We start from the raw sequence: 21,880 nt of genomic DNA, 5'->3' as shown, positions 1-21,880 counted from the left end.
ATAACAGAAAAAAATAGTTATTCAAACAATCTTTACTCTTTAATGTTATAACGAAATGAATTTAAGTAAATTACCCAAAATTCAAGGAGTCATTAAATTCTATGTACTGTTGGCTCATCATATGTGAAAGCATTTGTTTCTTTTACCTTAAAGGTGGACTGTTCAGTACAATCTTAGCTGTTCTGTAAATATAGTAACATTTTTTGATGTTGCATGTGTCTTGAACTTGTGTTAAAAAAACTACATTTATTACTTTTTTTTTTAGTAAAGTAACATTTTCAATGTGCAGTTCAACACACCTAATCCAGCGTCGAACCTGAAGGGAAAGATTAATTTTATGCTTTAAACTTACTGCTCCACAGTTCTGCAGTGTTACCCACTGAAATGTATCAGATTAACAGGAAAGTTGGGGAAAACTTTTCATTCAAAGAAACATTTAGAAACACTGCGGAGGAAAGTCAAAGTTCAAATGAATTTGCATCTTAAACAGCAGCTAACAGTTTTTGAGTGATGCTTGGCACACTTCATGAGACATCTGCTCTGATCCCTACTTTAAATAAAGATGGGAGATTTGAACCATCTGAACGACGAGAGAAAAGAAAATAGAAGTTTACAAAATATCCAAAACTCTTTTATTGCAAACTTAAAATGTTGATAATCGCGGACTGTCAGTTTAATTGTATTAATTTTATACTATGAAAGCTTGGACAGCCAATCAATTGGCTTCCCTCCAGATGGTTTATGATGTCACAGACATAACCAGCATCTGCCACAAGAGCTCCACTGAAAGTCCTTTTGTAGTTCACTGACCAAGTCTTGGAAGGACTAAGGATGGGAAACTGAGAGTGACTTTCTACTCACATCAAGAACATTTCAGTATATAAAACATCTAGATTAAAAAAAAGGAATAATCTAAGAAGACACTGCAGTAAAGATGAATAACTGATTTAAGCAATAAGTCCACTTTGGTCTTGTCAGGTTGAAACTGATCTGTACGGCACATTTTGAAATAAATGAAGTTGAATAAAATGTTTTAAAGTTTCAGATAAGACTAACCAAACAATATAAACAACAACAAAAGTGATATCAATTGATTAATTGGTTCAAAATGGTTTAATGTTCTCCCAAAACTAAGCTTTTCAGTGTTTGATTCTGCATGTGTGCTGGAATAATGAATGTGTGAAATAGTTATACACCACAAAGTCGACTGACTCTTTATCACATTCCCACATTCACAAAAAACTCACCCTAGTCGTCCACCTGTTCCCCTGAGATCAAACCATTGTCCCCTGTGGACATGAGTAGTGACCATATGGCAGGGCAGACTTCTTATTATCTCTAGTCCTGAGCTCTGATTGGTTCAGACTGTGGGAAACCTCTTCCAGACCAAGACCCACACATGTAGATGGAGATGAGGAACTATAAATAGGAGAGTGAAGGAAGCAGAGATCGGATTCAGAAATCCAGAAATCCAACCATGATAACTTCAGAATACACCAATGGACAACTCTCAGGTGCATCTGGTTCTGAACCACAAGGTAAATATAGATCGATGGAGAGTGTGTTAATATTTAAGTTTGTGATGATAGCGATTATACATACCGGCATATGTTTATTAATCACAATGTTCTTGATTCTGCAGCACAGAAAGCCTCTGGTGAAAGAACTTGCAGAAAGCCAATCAACAGCAGCATGGTCTCTCCGGGGTCCAGAGTTCCTCAAACAGCAGCCAGACTCCAAGCAGGAGAAAGCAGACATCCTGGAGATGCAGTGGAGAAACACTTCCTGTTCAAAGATAAAGTGAAGCCACAGCCCCCAAAAAGACCACTGAACCATTTCTACAAGTTGCTTCCTCTGAAGAAAACCTGACAGGCTGGCTTCTCTGCTCTGAGCGCCACAGTCCAGACTAGCTTCTATGAAGACAAGACTTCAGTCAACAGCGCCCTCTGGAGGCCGTGGTAGAAATCTACAAATTTGAATGAAAACTACTCAAACTAAGACCACATAGGTCCGACATTATTCAGCAGAATTTCTCTGACTTTTGTTGGGATATTGCTCATTTTGATTCTGTTTGAATCGTCAGTTTTTCAAAACATTATATTTCCTTAGGAAATTATGTCTTTCATGTTGAGAAAGAATGAAGCAAGAAGCTAAAGACCATGTTGGTCAAAGATTAAGGACACTGGGATTATTGAAATTCAAAGCCTGATTTCTCTGCTTAAACAGAAAATTACTAAGCTGCATTGAAATGTAATGAGTGTATTTTTGTCTGTCAGATTTAAAAGTGTTTTCATTCAGTTTGATTTGGAAAGAAATTTAACTTTTGTTTTAAATGCACTCAGGTCACCCAAACCTTCTTTCATTTATGTTTTTATACTTTAAGTTTTTCTTTCTTATGGAAAGATCGGGTCTCTGGTATTGATCTTTTATCAGATCTAAATTTGTACTTTCGACCATGTTGGTCAATGATAAATGAAACTGAGATGTTTGAAATTCAAAACTGATTCCTCTGTTGTACAGAGGGTTGTTTAACTGAGCAGAAACTGATTATTTTCAGAAAGCTTTGATCTGTCAGATCTGAAAGTGTTATTCTTTTGTCTCAAAAGATACCAATTTTTTTCTTAGAGTGTACTGAGTTCACTCAAGATATATCTTATTTTTGCATTGTAAATTGTCCTGTGGAAACACTGAATTGTTGCATAATGATTTTTCAGAAAATCTGATTGTCCCCTTTTTATCTAAAAGGATATCTAGGAAGTCTTAATTGTTTATGAACTTGCATTTCACAAAGAAAAAAAAATATATTGAATTCTCATGTTGTGAAGCCTATTGTATATCACTTTGTGATTCACCTATTATGATCTTTTCTGAGATCCAATTTATCTTTGACTTTAATATAAAGAAATGTATCAATGAGATGAATGTTACATCACAAAATGTTCTTGTCTTTCGTAAAGACAATTGTCCCTTCACTCATTCCGAGTAAAGCGTCTTGGAGATTTTCCCAAGTTGTTGTTCTGATGTATCATCATAGTTCTGTTACTTCAGTGGAAGATGTCATATTTTTATTTCAGTTTCTCTTAACACCTTATATAAAATAAAATCAGATACATTTGCACTTGAATGTTTTTGTTTCTTTCATTGTGCATTTTAGTGCAGGCATGAAGTGCACTGACCACATCAATGTAGAGGCTGAGTAAAGGAAACAGAGAGATACTTCTTGCTGAAAACAACTATGCATCACAAAGTAGCTGCTGATATACATGCTGGAACTACAAAGGACAACTTTGGCAAATTCAAAAAGAAACTTTGAAAATTCCCCAAATAACATTAAAAATAGTAATCATTTGGATTTTAATGAGTTAAATCAAACCAAAATCAAAGCAAAATTTATCACGGAAAATGATTTTCTATTGATCGGTTGAAGACATTTCACCATTCATTTCAGCATGTTACTACATAGTAGAAACAAATATTGATACAGTCATGTGAAAAACTGTGGATACCTTAAATATCCCACTCTTTCAAAATAACCATTCACATGTAATATTCACATTCACCACATGCTGAATTTGTTTCTATCAGTGTCTGAGAATTAATACAATGTAATTGCAGGTAAACACTTAAATATTACTTTGTTTTACTTATTTACATAATAGAACCTAAAGAGAACCAAATGTACTGACATGCTTCAGTTCACAGTTTCAGTTTAATTTTTGCATTTCAAATCTACAAACTTTTAATTTTGTTGCAAAAAAGTTACTTTTAATCTATTGTCCATGTGGAATAAAAATGCAGAGTGCATGTCATATTCATTAGAAATAAAAGTAAATAAAGGTAAGAGAGTGAAAAGACACATGGCATGGCAAAACATAAATAGGTATAAAAATAATTAAATCTATAGTTTCACAAAATCACAATCATTCCTCATAGCTGAAATTCAATGTGTTGCCAATAGAATAATGTCAGCTTTGACATCCTCTACCTACACTAATCAGATATTGCAATACAAGACAAGATTAAATCATTTTGATCATAATTTAATCATGAGAGACATAATTGGACTTCTTGTTGACTCCTGACATGTTTTTCAATAATTATATAAGTTTTGTTAAATACAGTCAGAAACAAAGTGCTGAATTTGTTAAAGTCCTACAAGTTTAAAAGTTTCATTTTTTTCCCTGATATAATTTTGTAATTGAAGTGTGAGAAGGTTTTGCAGTAAAATGTTTAATTGTACTTAATTCTGACTTCATTTATTAATTAAAAAGAAAAGAAATGAACCCATGTCTGTTTTTATGTTTTCTTCCTGTAAAGCTTACCCTTATAACAGTAATGACTCCTGAAGAGAACATTCTTTCCAGATTATCATGTGGTGTTGGACTGCTTGCTTAAATCTCTGTTTATAGCTTATTTAATTTTGAGTACTGGTGATAGTTCATGTGCACTTAAAAATAGATTGAATGGACTGAACGGATGTCAACAGAATAATGAAAGAGTCTTTGTCATCTGACACGTCACAGAACAGCTAAACAGGCCCTTTCAGCACACAAACCTTCAGTGACTCATCATCTGAATACGCTTTTAGATGACTTGCTATTTTTAAATGTCACACATTAAAGTTTGTGTGATGTGAATGATATTCTGACTGGTTTTATACAAAAAGTAACAGAAGAACAAAACCAGCATAAACTCCATCAGAACCACTTGGCACAATAATAAACACAGCTCTTTGCACTAAAAAATACTGATACAGATACAATATGTCCGTATAATGTGCTCTTCACTTTAAGTTATTCACAGCTGATGGATCAATTCTATAAATTCAGTAAGAAAAATAAAATCAGCATAATGCTCTTTTTATTTCCAATTTGTATTCTCTTGAATTGCCATAGACCAAAGTTTCAACAACACAAACGGTGGGAAAACTTCCAAGAGAAAAGTCAAAGTTCAAGTTGATTTGCATTCTTAACAAACTGCAGCTGACACTCATGAAAGGTATCTAGCACATTTCATGAAATGGCATCTGCTCTGATTTCTTCTTAAAGTAAAGATACAAGACTTCAGAAATAAAGTAAATACTTCTGAGAAAAATTTGTGAAAAAGAGGGTAATTTGTGTTTGTCAACGGGCTATTTCATATTGTTTTTATATGTTCTAGTGAAAAATGTTTGTGAGGCAGCCAATCCTGCTGTTTCCCTCCAGATGGTTTGTGACGTCAGGCTTTCTCCCTGTTAGAGCCAAAGACCAGCGTCTGTCACAAAAGTCCTTTTGTGGTGCACCGAGCACATCAATGAAAGACTTGAGTGTGGGAAACTGGAGAAACTTTCTCCTCACACCAACATTACAAAACAGGGATCACACCTGCTACCTCTGGACTCCATCGCAGTATGCACTATTGAGTGGTTTCCATCAGTGTGATACTTCAAATTTCATTTTACTCTTTCAATTTTTCATATTTGCAATCTATAGGTATCACTTATTTCCTAATCTTATGTCATTACTAACTAAAAATGTATTTTCTAGATTCCTTAACATCATTTGATAATATCAATACATCTTTTTTGTCTCCAAATAACAATAATCCATTTATCATTTAAATATAGATATATAGATACAGATAGATAACATTTAAATATAGATATTTGAATATAGATATATTTAAATAATTTATAATTATATAAATTATTTTTTCCATCATTTAATTTTTTTATTTTGACAAATGAGGAATTTTATCCCAGCTGCAATCCCAAATAAAAGATGTAAGTTGGAAGCAGAAAAAAGATTAGGAAAATAAAATGAGGACAGTTCTGGTAAAGTGCATCAGTTTTATTTACAGCTGAATAGGTGTAAACAGAAATAGTCTCATAGTCTCAAATGTTCAAATGTGTGCATATATATTTGGGTGAAAAAAGAGACTTAAAAAATACATATTTGTGCTATGAAAATATGTAAGCAACATGTCTCTTTTAACACTTTATTTCTTAATAATAATAAAGCAGAAGTTGGAAACTGCTAATGAATGCAAGTTAATTAGAATACTTTGAACAACACTGTATTGTCACATAAAAAGCCATGTGGGCCTGCAATGTTTTATGGGAAATACGGTTTGGCATTTTGGTGGCATTTGTACTTGGGCAACAACGTAAATTCAGATCCCGTCACTGTGTGAAGTGGAGGAATTCAAAAACTTAACACAAAAGTAATGCCCAAATATCTTTTTAACAAAGGCAGACTTGCATCGATCCTTTAGTGAAAGGATGTGTGGGAAACCAAAAATATCTGAGTCTCAGAGGCCCAGAAGAACAATAGATCCTGACCTCTGTCCTGCCAGGACACTGGCTGTAATATGGAGGAATGAGGCTAAATCCTATGTGGTGATAAAGGTGATACTCTGTGGTAGAATCATGTAAACAATGATGTTTCAAAAGAGCCACGCCAATATTTCTGGATTTTGCAAAAACTATATAATTGTGCAAAATCTTGCAAGTTGTTTAACAAATTCATACCACTAAAACAAAAGTTTTTAAAACCAAGAGTATAAAACTGGAGGATTTTTTTAAAGCAAAGATTTTTGCTAAGTGGTGTCAATAAATTCTAGATGATCAAATTCTCACTCCTGATGTCTGAGTGTATTTTAAAATGTTATAAATTATTTGCCACTACCAGTTCTGTTGTTTCCCTCTAGTTGGCTGATGACGTAGGACTCAGTCTTTGATGGCGCACGGTCAGCATACGTCACAAAAGATGCCTTTAAAAGGCTTTTGTAGTGCATTGACCACACTGGTCAATGGAAAAGTGTGGGAAACTGAGAGACTTTCTGCTCATGTCATCTACATGTCACAAAACAGAGGACGCACCTGCTACATCTGCACCAAACAACTTTGTAAAGCTTTAGGAATAAATACATGCAAATTTGGCAGCAAGGATAATGATGCAAATGAAAATGGTGTTAATTATTTTTTATAGAAAATCACTAGTAATAAAATAAAGTTTAAACAATAACAAACGGTTATTATATAACTAAATTAACTCATTCTTAGAAGTAAAACTAATTCAGTGACTGTGGCTTTGTGACTCAGATTATCCTTGAAAATAAAAACATTTTTCAAACCAAAGATATGACAGCTAATAAATTCTTAAAAGACAATAAAAATATTTAAGTGATTGAAACTTTGAAGCTGTTGCTATACCATAACTGATACTGTTATCAGTTATATACATATTTGTTGCAACAAATATGTATATAACTGATAACAGTATCAGTTATGAAGAAAGGCTACAAATAATCTGATATTTAACTTGCTGGATTTCATTTGCTAGAGTATAAATAAAACTATCAACTTTAAAGCATTTCCGGCTTTGAAAAGAGGCAAAAGAGTGTTATTAATGTGATGCACGATGAGGCACACTTCTATTGTTCCTGTAGTCAAAGTACGAGTGTGGGAAACCAGAGGAAACTCACTCTCAAAGTCGCTCAGGGACAATAGATTCAGACCTTTGACCTGAGGAGAGGCGGCGTAAAAGAAACATTCTGACACACTTTTAATCACTGCTTAAGCTTGTATTTTTTCCACAAATAATTCTTCAATCTCACAGCAAAATTCAAAACTTTGCAAATACGTCTTTCAAACACACAAATTTTAAAGTTGCATGTTTAGATTCATGTTAGTTATTATTATTATCTATTAAGGCATTCAAGTAATTTGAAACCAAAGATGAAACTAAACAGAAAACTGACAAATCATTGCCCCATAAGAGTATCAGTCAGAGTAGTGTAAGCTGCCACATATTCTAAAAGATGGATTCTGTCTATTTTGCTGTTTATTAGTGAAAGTAATGTTTTTATTGCATGGCAGCACATAAAATGTTGATGTTTTTTATTATTGAAATTCTATCAAAATGTTACATTTAAAAAGTTATTTCAATTTAGATGCATCTAGATGATTAGAGTGTGAGAATGTTTTTGAGACAAAGACTTTACATGATTAGCATGATCAACACCATCAGGAGGAGAATACCACCCAGAGGGATTTGGCACGTGTGTAGTAGCAGCTGCCTAATTGTCCAGCCCCTGTACATCCATCTCAAATGTTCATAGAGCACACTCAAAGGCTGTTTGATGGGTCCGAAAATCCCACTATAATAGTAAATAAAACAGATGTTTCCTCTTTTTGGCTCCAGTATCTCTGTATATCAAATAATTGACAAAAGTCAAACTAAAGTGTTGTGGTTTTGTGATTACAGTTGGAGTGATTTATAAAATCCATTTACAACACCTACCTGTCAGAATTAAAGTTTTAAAAGTCTTAAGCTCAATACCAAATCAAATAAAATAAGGCACCAAAATAATCAATGGAAGCACAGCAGCTATTATCTGGCTGATTTCTCAGTATTTATGTCTCTGATCAGGGAAAAGAACGGATCCCCATAAAGAAAGACTGCTTTCCCACATTCATTCAGAGTTTAGGGGACCCCACCCAACCTTCTCCACCTGTTCCCCTGAGACTTAAAAGCTGAATCCCAGTATGAGCAGTGAGCATGTGGCAAGGCAGACGTCTATTCTCTCCTCTCCTGAGCTCTGATTGGTTCAGACTGTGGGAAACCTCTTCCAAACCAAGACCCACACATTCATATGGAGATGTGCGACTATAAATAAGAGGGATGAAGCCAGCAGAGATCAGATTCTCTCTACAGAGACTTCTACAGCACAGAGATCCAACCACAGCGTCTACACTTACTGCAGCGATAACCAAATATCAGGAGTATCTGACTCTGAACAACAAGGTAAGCATGAGATTCATGGAAAACCAACTCTTATTTGCCTAGATTTATGACTTTACATGTACATGGCGAAATAAGTTTAATAATGACTTTGTTTTTGATTCTGCAGCTCAGAAAACAGCAAATCATCAGCAGCATCAGGAGACTCAAGTTTGAGTTGATTTGAGCTGCCACACAGCAGACATCCTCAAGAGGCAGAGAGGCAGTAGCATCCTGCTGTGGACCAGACAGATGTTGATCAGAGCTTCTTCAGATGTGTCCAACAGGTGGGCCACGTCCTAGCAAAAGATGACCTGAAGAAACAATCCTGGAGAAAACTGCTGAACTATTTCAACAATCAGCAAACTTCCTCTGAGAGGAATATGGTGGAGGCTGACTTCTCTCCACCAAGTCCAGGCAGCATCAGTCAGAACAGAAGACCGGTATACAGCGCCATCTGGAGGCAGTGAAAGAGACCTGAAGTCTGAAGCTGCATGGAGAAATTTACTTTACCATATTGGTAGATCATTACTGACTGAACTATACATAGTTCTATGGACTGCTACTTCTGAATGAACAGAATAATTTAATTTGTCGGTGCATTTTTCTGCACAGAATTGTTTTTCCTGTGGAAATGGCACAAATATATTTTCTTTAACAAAGAAATGTGTTACAAGAACAAAATCTGATTGCATCTGCAATTGTATTCCCTTTGTAATTTTATGATCACATTTATGGCCGCTCCTTCCTGATCATATTGATCAAAAGTAAAATGTTATTACTCCTTCCTTTTGTAAAGCTAAACGGAGTTCTCATTGAACTTCATTTAATCAAGATATCACAAAGATCTGTTTGGAGATCTACTGATCATGTATATTTATTTGTTTTACAATATTTGTAAAATTGTTGAAGAAACTCATTCTTCTTGTTATTTCATCTGTCATTACAGAGCAGATCTACAGGCTGTAGTTACAGTCAAATAGAGAAGGCCATATTGGTTAAAGTTAACTGAACTAAACTTGTTTGATTTGTTTGATTTGATTTATTAAATATGAGAATATTCTTTTAAATTAAATATTGTTTTTATTTCCTGGGGAAATGAGAATTTGAAGGAAAACAATCCTACCACTGAACAATAATAGACCATGTTGGTTTAGATTATTTTTCTGTTTGCACAGGAAGTACTGTTTCAAATACCATTAAAATTGATTTAGCTGATCTAAATGTTATTTTATACCTTTTATCTAAAGGGAGATCCCTTCAGCCTGTGGCTGTAAAGACCCTGACATTTTATTTTTTGTTAAAATGTCCTGGATTTACTTTTCATGAAAATGCTATGCATAACCTTTGACCTGTGAACCTAACATCTGTTCTAAGATCAGTTTGTTTACTTTAGCACTTCTGCAAAGTTACATCTTAAAACATTTTCTATGAAAAAATTAAGAATGATTTTTGTCATGATGATTTTGTCTTTTGTAAAGACTGTTGTTCCTCCACTTGTTTTGAGTAAAATGTCTTGGAGATTTTTCAAGTATTGTTATAATGTATCATTACATTGTCATGATTTTGACTGAATTTGTTTTTGTTAAAAAAAAAGTGAAATACAAGAAGAAGAAAAAAATGCTATTTTGTTTGGTTTGTAACGGCTCATAGTGTGAAAGACTTAATGCACAGTTTTCTTGTAGTGATGTCACACACATTGCTTAAAGTTCTATAAACATATATCATATAAACACTAATTTTAAAGAGTTAACACAAAATCAGCGTGTTTTATGACCAGAACCCTAGATAATGTTAAGCTTGTGAGCTAAAGCATTAGTGATATATGTTTGGAGAAAGAGTAAATAATAAACCCTCTCAGAGCCCCTAGGAACTATATATATTTATTTTCTAAATAAAACTAGAAAATTGGTAATACTTATATCTGTGTAAAATTATTAAACATTTTGTTCCTTGGTCCTTGCTCACAATAAGCTCAGAAAGTTAAAATAATTTATTTTAAATTTCCCAAATTCCCAAGAGGAACATGCATGAACAGTTCTACAACACAGTTTTATTTTTTATATTTTAAAAATAGAAAGAGATTACTCTCCAAAATGATTAAGATTATTCTAAAGATTGCTTCCTCTGGTCTCCTAAAGCATAAAAAGTCAAGTCCAGGACAGCAAAGATCTGGATTTCTGAAAACCTTTGCAATAATCTTTACCTCTCTAAATTGTGAGGAAGCTGATTCAAAGACGATAGAAACAAAAATGCAAAAAAAATAAAACCACAGTAAAAGTCATTATTCACACATCACATGCCAAACTTAAATTATAGGAAAGTGTGGAAAACCTTGCAGGAGGAAAATTAAAAGTTCAAGTTAATTTGCATGTTGACAAATAAAAGCTCACAGTAGTTGATTTAGCATCCTCCATGAAGCATCTGTCCTGATCTCTTGTTAGTAAAGATGTTAAACTTTGACCAAAAGAGTAACGATACCTCAAGGAAATTTTAAAACTTCTGAAAAGTTAAACAGAAGAGCTGACCATATTATGTTTAGTGATAATTCCAAAATTAAACTCTGAGGCAGCCAATCCTGTTGTTTCCCTCCAGATGGTCAGTGATGTCAGGCGCTCTCACATGACTAGGTTCATGACTAACAGCCTCCACAAAAGCTGCTTTCAAAGTCTTTGTGGTGCACTGAACACATCAATGAAAGACGTGTGGGAAACTGCGAGAAGCTTTCCGCTCACACTTACATCCCAAAATAGAGAACACCTGCTACATGTGGACTGTACTGCCATATTTGTTGTCCAGTGAGCTTCCAGAGATGTAAATCATCTGGTTTAATTTTTGTTCTTTTATATTTCTGTACATGGACCTAAGTATGTAGGTAAACTCAACAAACGGTATTTTCGAGGATTACAGAAATTTCAGTTTTCAAGATTACTTATTACTCTATTACATAACAAGCAAACAACTACTACTTCACCGGTTAATCACAACCCTCTCACCGTCAACATATTTTGTTTGGGTCTTAACTGTAAAGTTTGTTCAAACTTTCCAAAAGTGAAGGGATTTTTAAAGACAATGTAAAGAACTCTTACATAACGATATTTGCATACTGAAACCTAATGGAGTCTGAAATATTTTTCTCAAATTTCTAGAGATTTGTTTTTCGTAAGAAATACATTTTTTTCTCCATTAGAATAATTATTGATTAAACATCAGTCTAGGCACCACTTAATTCAAGGCTAAAAAGATTCATGGTTTACTTCTTTAATTTAATCATTAACTTTGTTTTTAAAAGAAAACAAAGTGTGTGTGAAATGTTTTGATGAATGACTTAAAGTTGATAGTATTTAGCGTCCGTAACCTCTGAAACAGCTGACCAGTGTCCAGGGGGATTTGGCACACTTCTCTGTCTTTAAAATCAGCATTTAAATGATGTTTTAACAATAAACTTTGCACTTATATGTCATAAGTTTTATTGTTTGATGAAAAGTTAGTCAAACCGCTTATAGCTGATACTGCTTGGATATATTTAGGAGATTGAAATCAGTTATTTAAGGCAGTCAATCAGACTTGTTGTTTCCCTCCAGATGGTTGGTGACGTCGGACTGTCCCTGTTGGAGCAGACAGCTGGTCTCCATCACAAAAGCTGCTGTCAAAATCTTTTTCTGGTGTTCTCACCACATTTGTCATTAAGTGTGGGGAATATGAAAGAAACGTCTTGTTGATGCCAACTACAAGTCACAAAACCCAACTGCCCATCTGCAAAAAACAACTTAGAATTTTTAAGACAAAATAAATGAAAATTTGATTGTGATAATACATGCTGTATTCACATATTTAAAATTAAGACTGTCTTTGCATGTATGTCAAATTTCAAACAAATGTAGTAGTAGTTTATAAAGAAAAAAAAATCATGTTTAAGAAATACTTAGAAACACTCATTATGTAATAAAACAATGTGTTATTAATAGATATCAATGAGAATGTAGTAACTTGAACTTTTGCTGCAACATGACTTCACAGTTGTATTTGTGGAGAACTGTCACTATAAAGCATTTTTTCTGTTCAAAAGAAGCATGACTGTGTATCTAATGTGATGCATAATGAGGCACACTCCTATTATTCCTGGAGTGAAAGAACAGAGTGTGGGAAAACAGAGGAAACTCATGCTCAAAATCACACTGGGACAACAGACTAAAAGATAGTGACATGGTCAAAAATAGAGTTATCAACTTTCTAACTTATGTGATAGAAATCTTCAAAATCTTTTCCACCAAAGAAAAGAAAAAAAAGAAAACCTTTGAAGCCTTTTAAATTGATTTGATACATTTTAGTCATAAGCACTACATTCAAAAGTTTAGAATTATAGTCATAAACTCATTACTTCAGCAGTAAACCTTAAAGAAAAGACTTCCTGTTTTGATAACATCTGTACATGTAGGAACTTTCATGAAAATCAGTTTGATTTGTTTCATGAACCACGGCTCCAGCTGACTGTTCCCAAAAAAGAATTTGGCACATGCAGAGAAGATCTTGACCTATTATTACATGACTGTGTTTTTTTTTTATATTTACATCCACGGTCATGTACCAACCCCAAAATATTTCTGTCAGCAACAAAGGTTTGTATTCCTGTAAATATATTTAAGTATTTTTTCAAACTAGCTAAAGGTAAGACAACAACATTCCTTTAGTTCACAATAGTCAAATTATCTGTGTTAAGGAATGCTTTTGTACCAGCACTGGACATATGGTCCATCTGTTTCCCTGAGATCAAACTGTTGAGCTCTAATCATGGACATGTGGAGGACCCTCTCTTCTATTCTGTCTTGTTCAAGCATCTCATTGGTTCAGACTGTGGGAAACGCAATCCAGATCAAAACCCACACATTCAGATGGAGATGTGGGACTATAAATAGGAGTGATGAAGCCAACTGAGATTAGATTCTCTCTACAGAGATTTCTTCAGCAGCACAGAGATCCAACCATTTTACCTACAATCACTGCCACGATGACCAACTCTCAGGAGCATCTGACTCTGAACCACAAGGTAAATATCAGACTCAGGAAGAGTCTGTTATTAGCTGGGTTTGCTAATGCTATAATAAATAACAGGTTTACTAATGATTGTCCTTTCCTGCAGACTTCAACCTGGAAAACACACATTCTGGTTGTCTTCATGAGACGACTGCAGAAGCGGCAGATGTGTCCAAGAGGTGGTGAACTTCCTGTTCAAAGACCAACTGAAGACACAGTCCCGTTGAGAACTGCTGAACCAGTTTAACAAGCTCCAGTTTTCCTCTGTGAAGAATTTGTGAAACTCATAGATCAGACAAGCATCTTTAAAGACAGCAGCGCCTTCTATGGGCCATAGTAGGGGCATGTAGACTGAGGTTATATCCATAAGACCATATTGGTGTATTACTACAAATGCTACAAATGATAACACATTGTTTGTGTTACTGTTCCTATATATTTCCTAAGGAAATAGCAGACAAATCTTTTAAATGGAAAAAGAAAATGAAGCAAGTGTTTGGACAAAAAAAACACTGAATACTTTAAGATGTAGTCTTTCAGAATTTACTGAAAGTTTTCACTATTTCTCACTATGTGTATTTATGTTATTTGTATTTCCTTAAGGAAATTGTGTGTTACTTTGTAATGAGTTTTTTTTTTAATTTTCCTTTTTTCTAAAAATAGATCTTGTCAGAATTATAGTAGTTTCAAAGGAAAATGATATATAATTAATCTGCCATCATATGGTTGAGATGATATTGAAAAGACCTGTTGCAAGGTCATTTTTAACCCTGCTTTTTTAAAAGTAGAAATTTTTCTCTTATTTGCTTCATGTAAAGCAAAACTACTATTGTTTTCATCATATATGAGTCTTTTGTAAAGACGACTGTTCCTCTACTCTAATTTTTGAGTAAACTGTCTTGAAAATGTTTCCAAGTCATTTTTGTGATGTATCATCAGATTTATGACTCTACTCTACAGAGTACAAAATGTGTTAAATAAATGCATTTGAAATAAATTAAGACCTATCTTGTATGTTCTTTCTGTTGTATATGCTCTATAGAAGAGCACTGTGAAAAAGCATCTACCCCCTTATAGATAAGGTGAGGGTTTTTCTCCAATTTGCTTTAAGTTTGACTAAGATAATCTAAATAAATACAAAACACAGACCTGAAATTATTTATTTATGGAAAAAAACATTCTGTTGGAGTCAGCAACTGCCAAGAAGTGTTCGTGAAAAATGGCAATGTTTCTTTTTCTTATTTTTTTACATCACCGTGGAGGAAATTTGACCCACTTTTTCTTCTTTCATTTTTTGCAAGATTGTTTTAAATCAGCCACACTGGAAACTTTTCAACCATGTCTGCTTGAGGTCACATTACAGCATCTTAAACAGGTATAAACAGGTCCAAAATTTTAATGGGCCATGTCAAATTCTTAATTTCAAATGTTTCACTTCTATCTATTTTTGGGAAAATACTCTGATTTCCCCAAATACTTGTAGATATTTAAAATGTTTTCTAAGAAAATATGAGACAAACATCTGTGCTCCTTTTGGTCAGCAGTGGTTTGACCATGAAAGACTCCAAAAGATGCTATATTTGCTCTTTCTTCATGTTGAATCATGAGCAGTGGGCTTACAAAAGCCCTGTAGTGCCTTGATATCAATCAAACCAATCATAAGCCATAAATGTAGCATGTATACTGACCAAAACTGACATGTAGCCAGTTACTAAATGATTCTGCCCAAAACAGGCCACAGAGTATAACTAATGTAATGCATAATGAGGCACACGCCTATTGTTCCAGCAATGAAAAGAGTGTGGGAAACCAGAGGAACCTCACTCACAGAACCGCTGAGGGACAACAGTGCTCAACCTTTGGCCTAACAGGGCACTGGCAGACTTCAAAAACCAAATGAATGTTTCCTTCAGCAGAAAAAAAATTATATTTTTTTCTCCATCAATATAATATACATCATATCATATGGTCTATATAATATTATTTCTATGCTATTGTAGTCCTTTCATTAGTCTATTTTTTTATGTCAGCTTAAATTGAAAATGAACAAAAATTGAATTTAATTTCAATGGAATTTTTTGGGAAATTGTTAAACAAAATGTTCTGTTACTATGTTATATAAGTCAGGCTTCTGCTCAGACAGTATGACATGAAAAACCACCTACTACTTATTCAGAAATAAAAGCTTCAGTAAAATGTTTTTAGTTATTCTGTGTTTTTCTAACAAAAATCAGTTCTAACATTAACAAAGAAAGTAACAAAAAACCTAAAAAAAGTAAAGTGGTAACTGCAATCTTTTTATCTATTCTTGGTCACATGCCTTTATGGAGTGTGGGAAAGCTGGGGAGAGTAGCATTTATTAGGATCAGCACCACCCGTCCTGTCAACTGTTCTCAAAAGGGATTTGGCACGTGTCATAAAGCAGCTGCTATCCCACTTGTTACATGTATAGATAAAACTGACTGAGATGCATGAGTGTAATTTCAAATTGACAACATAAAAAATAATGATATAACTACAGTTTTGAAAATGTTTCAGAAAAGGATCTTAAACATTAAATGTCAACTAAGACAATTGAGTCATTTGTAAAGTAAACTAGTCATTCATTCAATTTTAGTAAGCAGTCTTCAACATGTTACCAAGTTATAGCCAACGTGTGATGCTGATTGGTCAGTTGTATGGTGACCAATGTGCTCACATGAAAGCTACACTTTTGTATAATTGTTTCCAAAATAAAGTAGCTTAAATTGTTAAAAAACACAAATAAAAACCTCTCTAGTAATGTAATTTGTAAATCCATTCCCTATTGCTACTCTTAGTAAACTCTGTCTTTTATATTATGAATTTATGTTGTTTCTTATTAATTAATAAGTATTTATTTGAAAAAGAAAGGAAGTAAGTAGGACAGACTCGCTGGGTCATCAAGTTGGAGCAATCTTCAGCTCCAGGTGTTGAATATCAAAACTTTTAGGACGGCCAGTGTGTTAGGTAAGGTGACACACTTCTTTTGTTCCTTTAGTTAAAGCAGTGAAAGGGCAGATTGTGAGAAACCAGAAGAAGCTCACTCAAAGAGTCCCTAAAGGACAATAGATTCAGAGATCATATTTAAGAAATGGTGGAATGCTTGTTGATAAATTATATAACAGGACTAGTGTTTCTATAAAGTAGTCACAATGATTATGTAAAGACACCTAAAGTGGTTTTAGGTTAAATAAATACAAACCCAATCCAACAAAAACCAAATCCAAAGTAATTTGACTGTAAACTTCAAATCTACCAAACTACCAAATCCTACATATATTAATTACACATATTTATTTCTCTTTATTATTATCTGCTTACAGACAATAAGAATACATTTAAAAATCGCACACCAATGTGTGTCTATAACCCCAAAAACTAAATTTGGCAGACTTCTGTTGTGTCTTGCCACCTCCATAGTAAAGCTGGACTTAAATAAGTCAATAAAATTTGTCTCAGATAGGCAACCAATCAGGCGGTTTCCCTCCAGATGGTTGGTGACGTCAGGTTCTGTCTCTGTTAGAGTGCACGTCCAGCATCTGTCACCCAAAACTCCTTTCAAAGTCCTTTTGTGATGCACTGACCACAGCAATAAAGACTGGGGTGTGGGAAACTGGGAGAAACTTTCTGCTCACACCACAAACCATAAGAATGTGGGCAAGTCTATTGATGGGTGCACCTGCTGCAAATTTTGACTCAGCTAAAGCAAACCTCCTCTTAAAGCAGATTATAAATAATGTGGAACTTTGTAAAAAAAAATGCAATGTACAACCTCTCATAGAAACCATGAAAAGTAAAACTTCATTTTAAACACAGCTGCAATTATGACATAAAACAAATGTTCTATGTCAAGAAATAAAACAAACTACTAAATATGTTTTACCTGTTAGAAAGGATAATTGGTGCAATGTAACTGATCTCAGAATCAAGCAGTAGATCTGATCTCCATGAGAAATCACCTCTTTCCCAGATTCATACAGAGCTCAGTGCCTCTTTCCCTCCATCTCCCACCACTCCTCCACCTGTTCCCCTGAGATCAAACTATTGTCCACCACTAACATGAGCCCTGAGCATGTGGCAGGGCAGACTTCTATTTTTTCTTGGCCTGTGTTGTTATTGGTTCAGACTGTGGGAAACTTCTTCCAAACCAGGACCCACTCATTCAGATGGAGATGTGGGACTATAAATAGGAGGGACGAAGCCAGCAGAGATCAGATTCTCTCTACAGAGACCTCCACAGCACAGAGATCCAAACATGGCTCCTACAATAAGCCCAGCAAGGACCAACTCTCAGGAGCATCTGACTCTGAACCACAAGGTAAATATGAAGTTCAAAGAAATATAGTTATCATCTGTGGGAGTTTGTAAATCTTGATACCAATGCCACTCTGCAGAATGAGTTTAATAACTGCTTTGTTCTTGTTTCTGCAGCTCCGGAAGCCTCTGGTAGAGAAACTACGCAGAGAGCGAATCAACAGCAGCATCGAGCAACTCAAGTCTCTCTTGGCTCCAGAGTTTCTCAAACAGCAGCCAGAGTCCAAGCTGGAGAAAGCAGACATCCTGGAGATGACAGTCTGCTTCCTGAGACAACTACAGAAGCAGCAGCAGCATCCTGCTCTAGACACAGGAGGCGTTGAGTTAGGCTATGCCAGATGTGTCCAAGAGGTGACAAACTTCCTCTCCAAAGATGAGCTGCAGACGCAATCCCAGAAGAGACTGCTGAACAACTTCAGAAAGCTGCAGACTTCCTCTGAGAAGAACCTGAAAGAAGCTAAATTCTCTTCTGTGAACTACACAGTCCAGAGAGGTATCAATAAAGACAAGAGTCCAACCACCAGCACTCCCTGGAGGCCATGGTAGACATCTACAGCCTGAGGTTATTGTCTGAAAAAGTAAACCAGACTGGTAGACAGAACATGTACCGACACGTTTCTTTGGACTGCTTCTATTGAATGAAAATAAGCATTTGATTTAATTGTGCCTTTATGATGCATATTATCACATTTCCTGTGGAAACAACATTTTGTTTTCTTTTAACAAAAGAAATGTATTGCAAATCATATTGTCTTTGCAATTGGGATTTCTCTGTAATTCTGTGATTTACTACAAATTGTTTAATGCTGATCATAATGATCAAAAATGAAATTGTCCTTTTTTAGGACAAATTCCTTTGAACTTTTCCTGAGTTAGCAGAATTATCTTCTGTGAAACTTTTATGTCTATGTATATCACCTAATAAGTTACAACATCCTCCCAGTGAAAGCTCAATGTTGGCTTTTGAGTAATTTTTTTCAACTGATGCTTGAAAATTTACTGAAGGATCTGTGACAATAGAAAGTTCATTTCTAATGTTACTTTGTAAATGCTTTGGTGTGTTTGTCTCACCTTTAAGTTAGTCTTAGAGTCATTATGTGATCTGTTGTAAGGTCAGTCTATTTTTTAACTTTGTTAAACAGTTAATCAATAATATGAGTTGTATTTGACTATACCGTATTGTCAATTGTCTTTTAAAAAGACATTTCTCTGATCTTTAGACATTTTCTTGTTGAAATCGACAAGTTGTGATGTATCATCACTTCCTGCGGGAACTTCTGTACTTTCTGTCTCATTGTGCCTTTAATAAACAACCGAGCTGAAACTAAAATCACATCATTGCATTTTTTTTTTTTTACTACCTTTGGGTTTTTAAGTAACAAATGAGTAAAATTTATAAATTTAGAGCAGGCAATAATCAGAAATTGATAATCAATGACTTAAGTTTCACAACTCTACTTATGTAGGTTGAGCAGCAACTCAGACAATGAGGAAAAAGGTGTTTTATGCAGTCTATGTCAATACCTGGTTTCAACTGTATATCCAGTTACCTCTGTATAAAAAGTCTCAAAAATACTCAGCAAAACTAAACTAAAAATTGTGTCACAGCATAGTTTTATGTGTTGGTTTAAATGCCAGTGTTCGAAACAAAAAGAAATGTTTTGACCTGTCCCCCCATTAAAAAGAGTCATGACAGTGTATCTAATGTGATGCTTAATGATGCACACTTTTATTGTCCCCACAGACCAATAGTGTGGGAAACCAGAGAAAACTCATTGTAGGGCAATAAATCTGGACCTTTGACCTCAGGAGAAACAGGTTAACTCAGAGACTGAGCACTAACTGTAAAAGGCCTACATCAGAATGCATTCTTTCATGTTTTAGTAATCCAGATGATATCTACTTCTTTATTTAATTCATTTTGCACTTTTGCACACTAAAAATAGCTCCTTCTTCAAAGAGAAAATTATTTTTAACATATATGTAGTTAAATCTTGCCTTATTTGGTGATTTTATTGCTTCAATGTTATCTAAATATTTTGTATTATTGAATTAATACCTGCTTAATACAAACTTCAATACTGAAGCTTTTTCAACTTTCAAAGGTTTTTTAAAGCTAAAACATAAATCTTTGAAAGCTAAATCTTATATAACAGTATCCATCATTGATGATGATACAGTTTGCTTCTTTATTTTTAGTGACTCATTACACAGCAAAGAATTTTTTGAAAATGTAATAACAGTTATCTTGTCAAATCTTAATTTAAATTGAGATAGGAATGAGAATGATTTTCTTTTAGACTTAATGTCTGAAGAAATTTTAAATTTGAACAACTTTAAATGTTTTAAACAAATACGGAAAGAGGGTTCATTAAGATTTAGGTGGATGAGCGGATTTCATTTAATCAGCAGTGAATGAGAAAGCCCTGAAGAAAAGTTGAACGTAATTAACATAATCAACCTCACCAGCAGTCGACCAATCTCCAAAGGGATTTGCCACGTGTCGAAAAGCAGCCCCTTCCCTCTTAAATGTGTTTAAACATTTCATCCAGTTATGGAAGAAAATACCAATTACAATCCAAAAAGTATGACAAAATGTAAAATATTTAAAATAACCATTAATTTCAAAAATATTTTATTAACTAAATTAAATTAGGATTGCAGTTCATATATGTAAATTTTTTATATACAAGTTTCTCTTAGTAAGCACAAATTTCACTGTTTGTTTAACAGAGGAAACTGCCTATTTAGTGGCACGCAGTGCACATACTGAGGAGATTCTGCTCTGATTTGTAACAATTCTAATGCCATTTTGTTCTTGGTATTGAAAAAAAATCTAAAATGTGAAAGATTTTTATGTCTTTGTGCAGAACCTTCACTTTTAGATGTTTGAAAGTGAAATATTGAATAACAATGGCCCTCCTTAAAGAGGTCATGATTGCCTTATGCTTTGCATAATGAGGCACACTTCTATTGTTCCTCTCATCATAGGACGGAGTGTGGGAAAACAGAAAAGGCTCACTCACAGAGTCGCTGTGGGACAATAGATTCCGACCTTTGACCTGAAGGGAGACAAATTAAAAAGGAGCCCAGCTCCAGATACACAAGTTGTTTTCAGCCTCATTTAGATAAATCTGTTACTTTTTTACAAAGTTAATTTCTGTAGGTCTGTTTCTCCCAAATATATATATTTTTTACCAATTCAGTTTCTTTAATGTATTTATTCGCAGGAATCTTACCACTTCCACATATATGTTAAGTTCTGGCTTAAAGGCACAAATTGATTTTAACAACAGAAATATATATATCCAAACAAAAGACAAAAAAAGGACAACTCACCATTAAACATTTTCTGAATAGAGGATATTTAATACCGAAGCAATATAAAGACTAGAGGCCAAAGGAGAGACCTAAAGTAAAAAACAATAGTGTACTCATAAAAATAACCTCTCAATCCCCTGTTTGGTGAAGTTCTTCACAGCACTTCACCACCATTCAGACTAAATGGGATCATTGATGATACAAGAAAAAATGCAATACAAAACTGATTTACTGATTTACAAGCTTACAGAACAAATTTGTAGTTTGTGATTACTGACCTGAAAGTGGATAATGTAGAGGGAAATATTTTGGAAACAGTGGCTTTGACACTTTTAAATATTTCTATGTTATATATAGGGCTGTTGTAAACGAATATTTTAGTAATCGAGTAATCTATCGATTATTCTTACGATTAATCGAGTAATCGG

The 21,880-nt window shown here is 34.3% G+C and overlaps 1 protein-coding gene and 1 long non-coding RNA gene across 2 annotated transcripts; both read left to right on the top strand.

The window, feature by feature from the left end:
• Nucleotides 1–25: 25 nt before the first annotated feature.
• LOC107835679 (uncharacterized) lies at nt 26–3,118 on the top strand. The gene is made up of 2 exons (XR_001661495.1): nt 26–1,538; nt 1,643–3,118. It is a non-coding gene; the product is annotated as an uncharacterized LOC107835679 (long non-coding RNA).
• Nucleotides 3,119–18,025: 14,907 nt separating this feature from the next.
• On the top strand, nt 18,026–19,461 carry LOC103134673 (transcription factor HES-5-like). Its single transcript, XM_007547042.2, has 2 exons — nt 18,026–18,135; nt 18,249–19,461. Exons 1-2 carry the CDS (start codon nt 18,073–18,075, stop codon nt 18,675–18,677), a joined length of 492 nt encoding a protein of 163 aa, XP_007547104.1. The 5' UTR covers nt 18,026–18,072; the 3' UTR covers nt 18,678–19,461.
• The last annotated feature ends 2,419 nt before the right edge of the window (nt 19,462–21,880 follow it).

This window comes from Poecilia formosa, unplaced genomic scaffold, assembly GCF_000485575.1.
Source record: "Poecilia formosa unplaced genomic scaffold, Poecilia_formosa-5.1.2 Scaffold18, whole genome shotgun sequence".
Taxonomy (NCBI): Eukaryota; Metazoa; Chordata; class Actinopteri; order Cyprinodontiformes; family Poeciliidae; genus Poecilia; species Poecilia formosa.
The sequence above is the reverse complement of the archived record's forward strand: the minus strand, read 5'-3'. Positions and strand labels throughout refer to the sequence as shown.

Excerpts from the sequence above, each read along its gene's own strand:
- LOC103134673 (XM_007547042.2), top strand. The coding sequence starts at position 18,073 with ATGGCTCCTACAATAAGCCCAGCAAGGACCAACTCTCAGGAGCATCTG. Across the intron at positions 18,136-18,248 it reads ATCTGACTCTGAACCACAAG|CTCCGGAAGCCTCTGGTAGA; the intron begins GTAAATATGAAG and ends TTGTTTCTGCAG.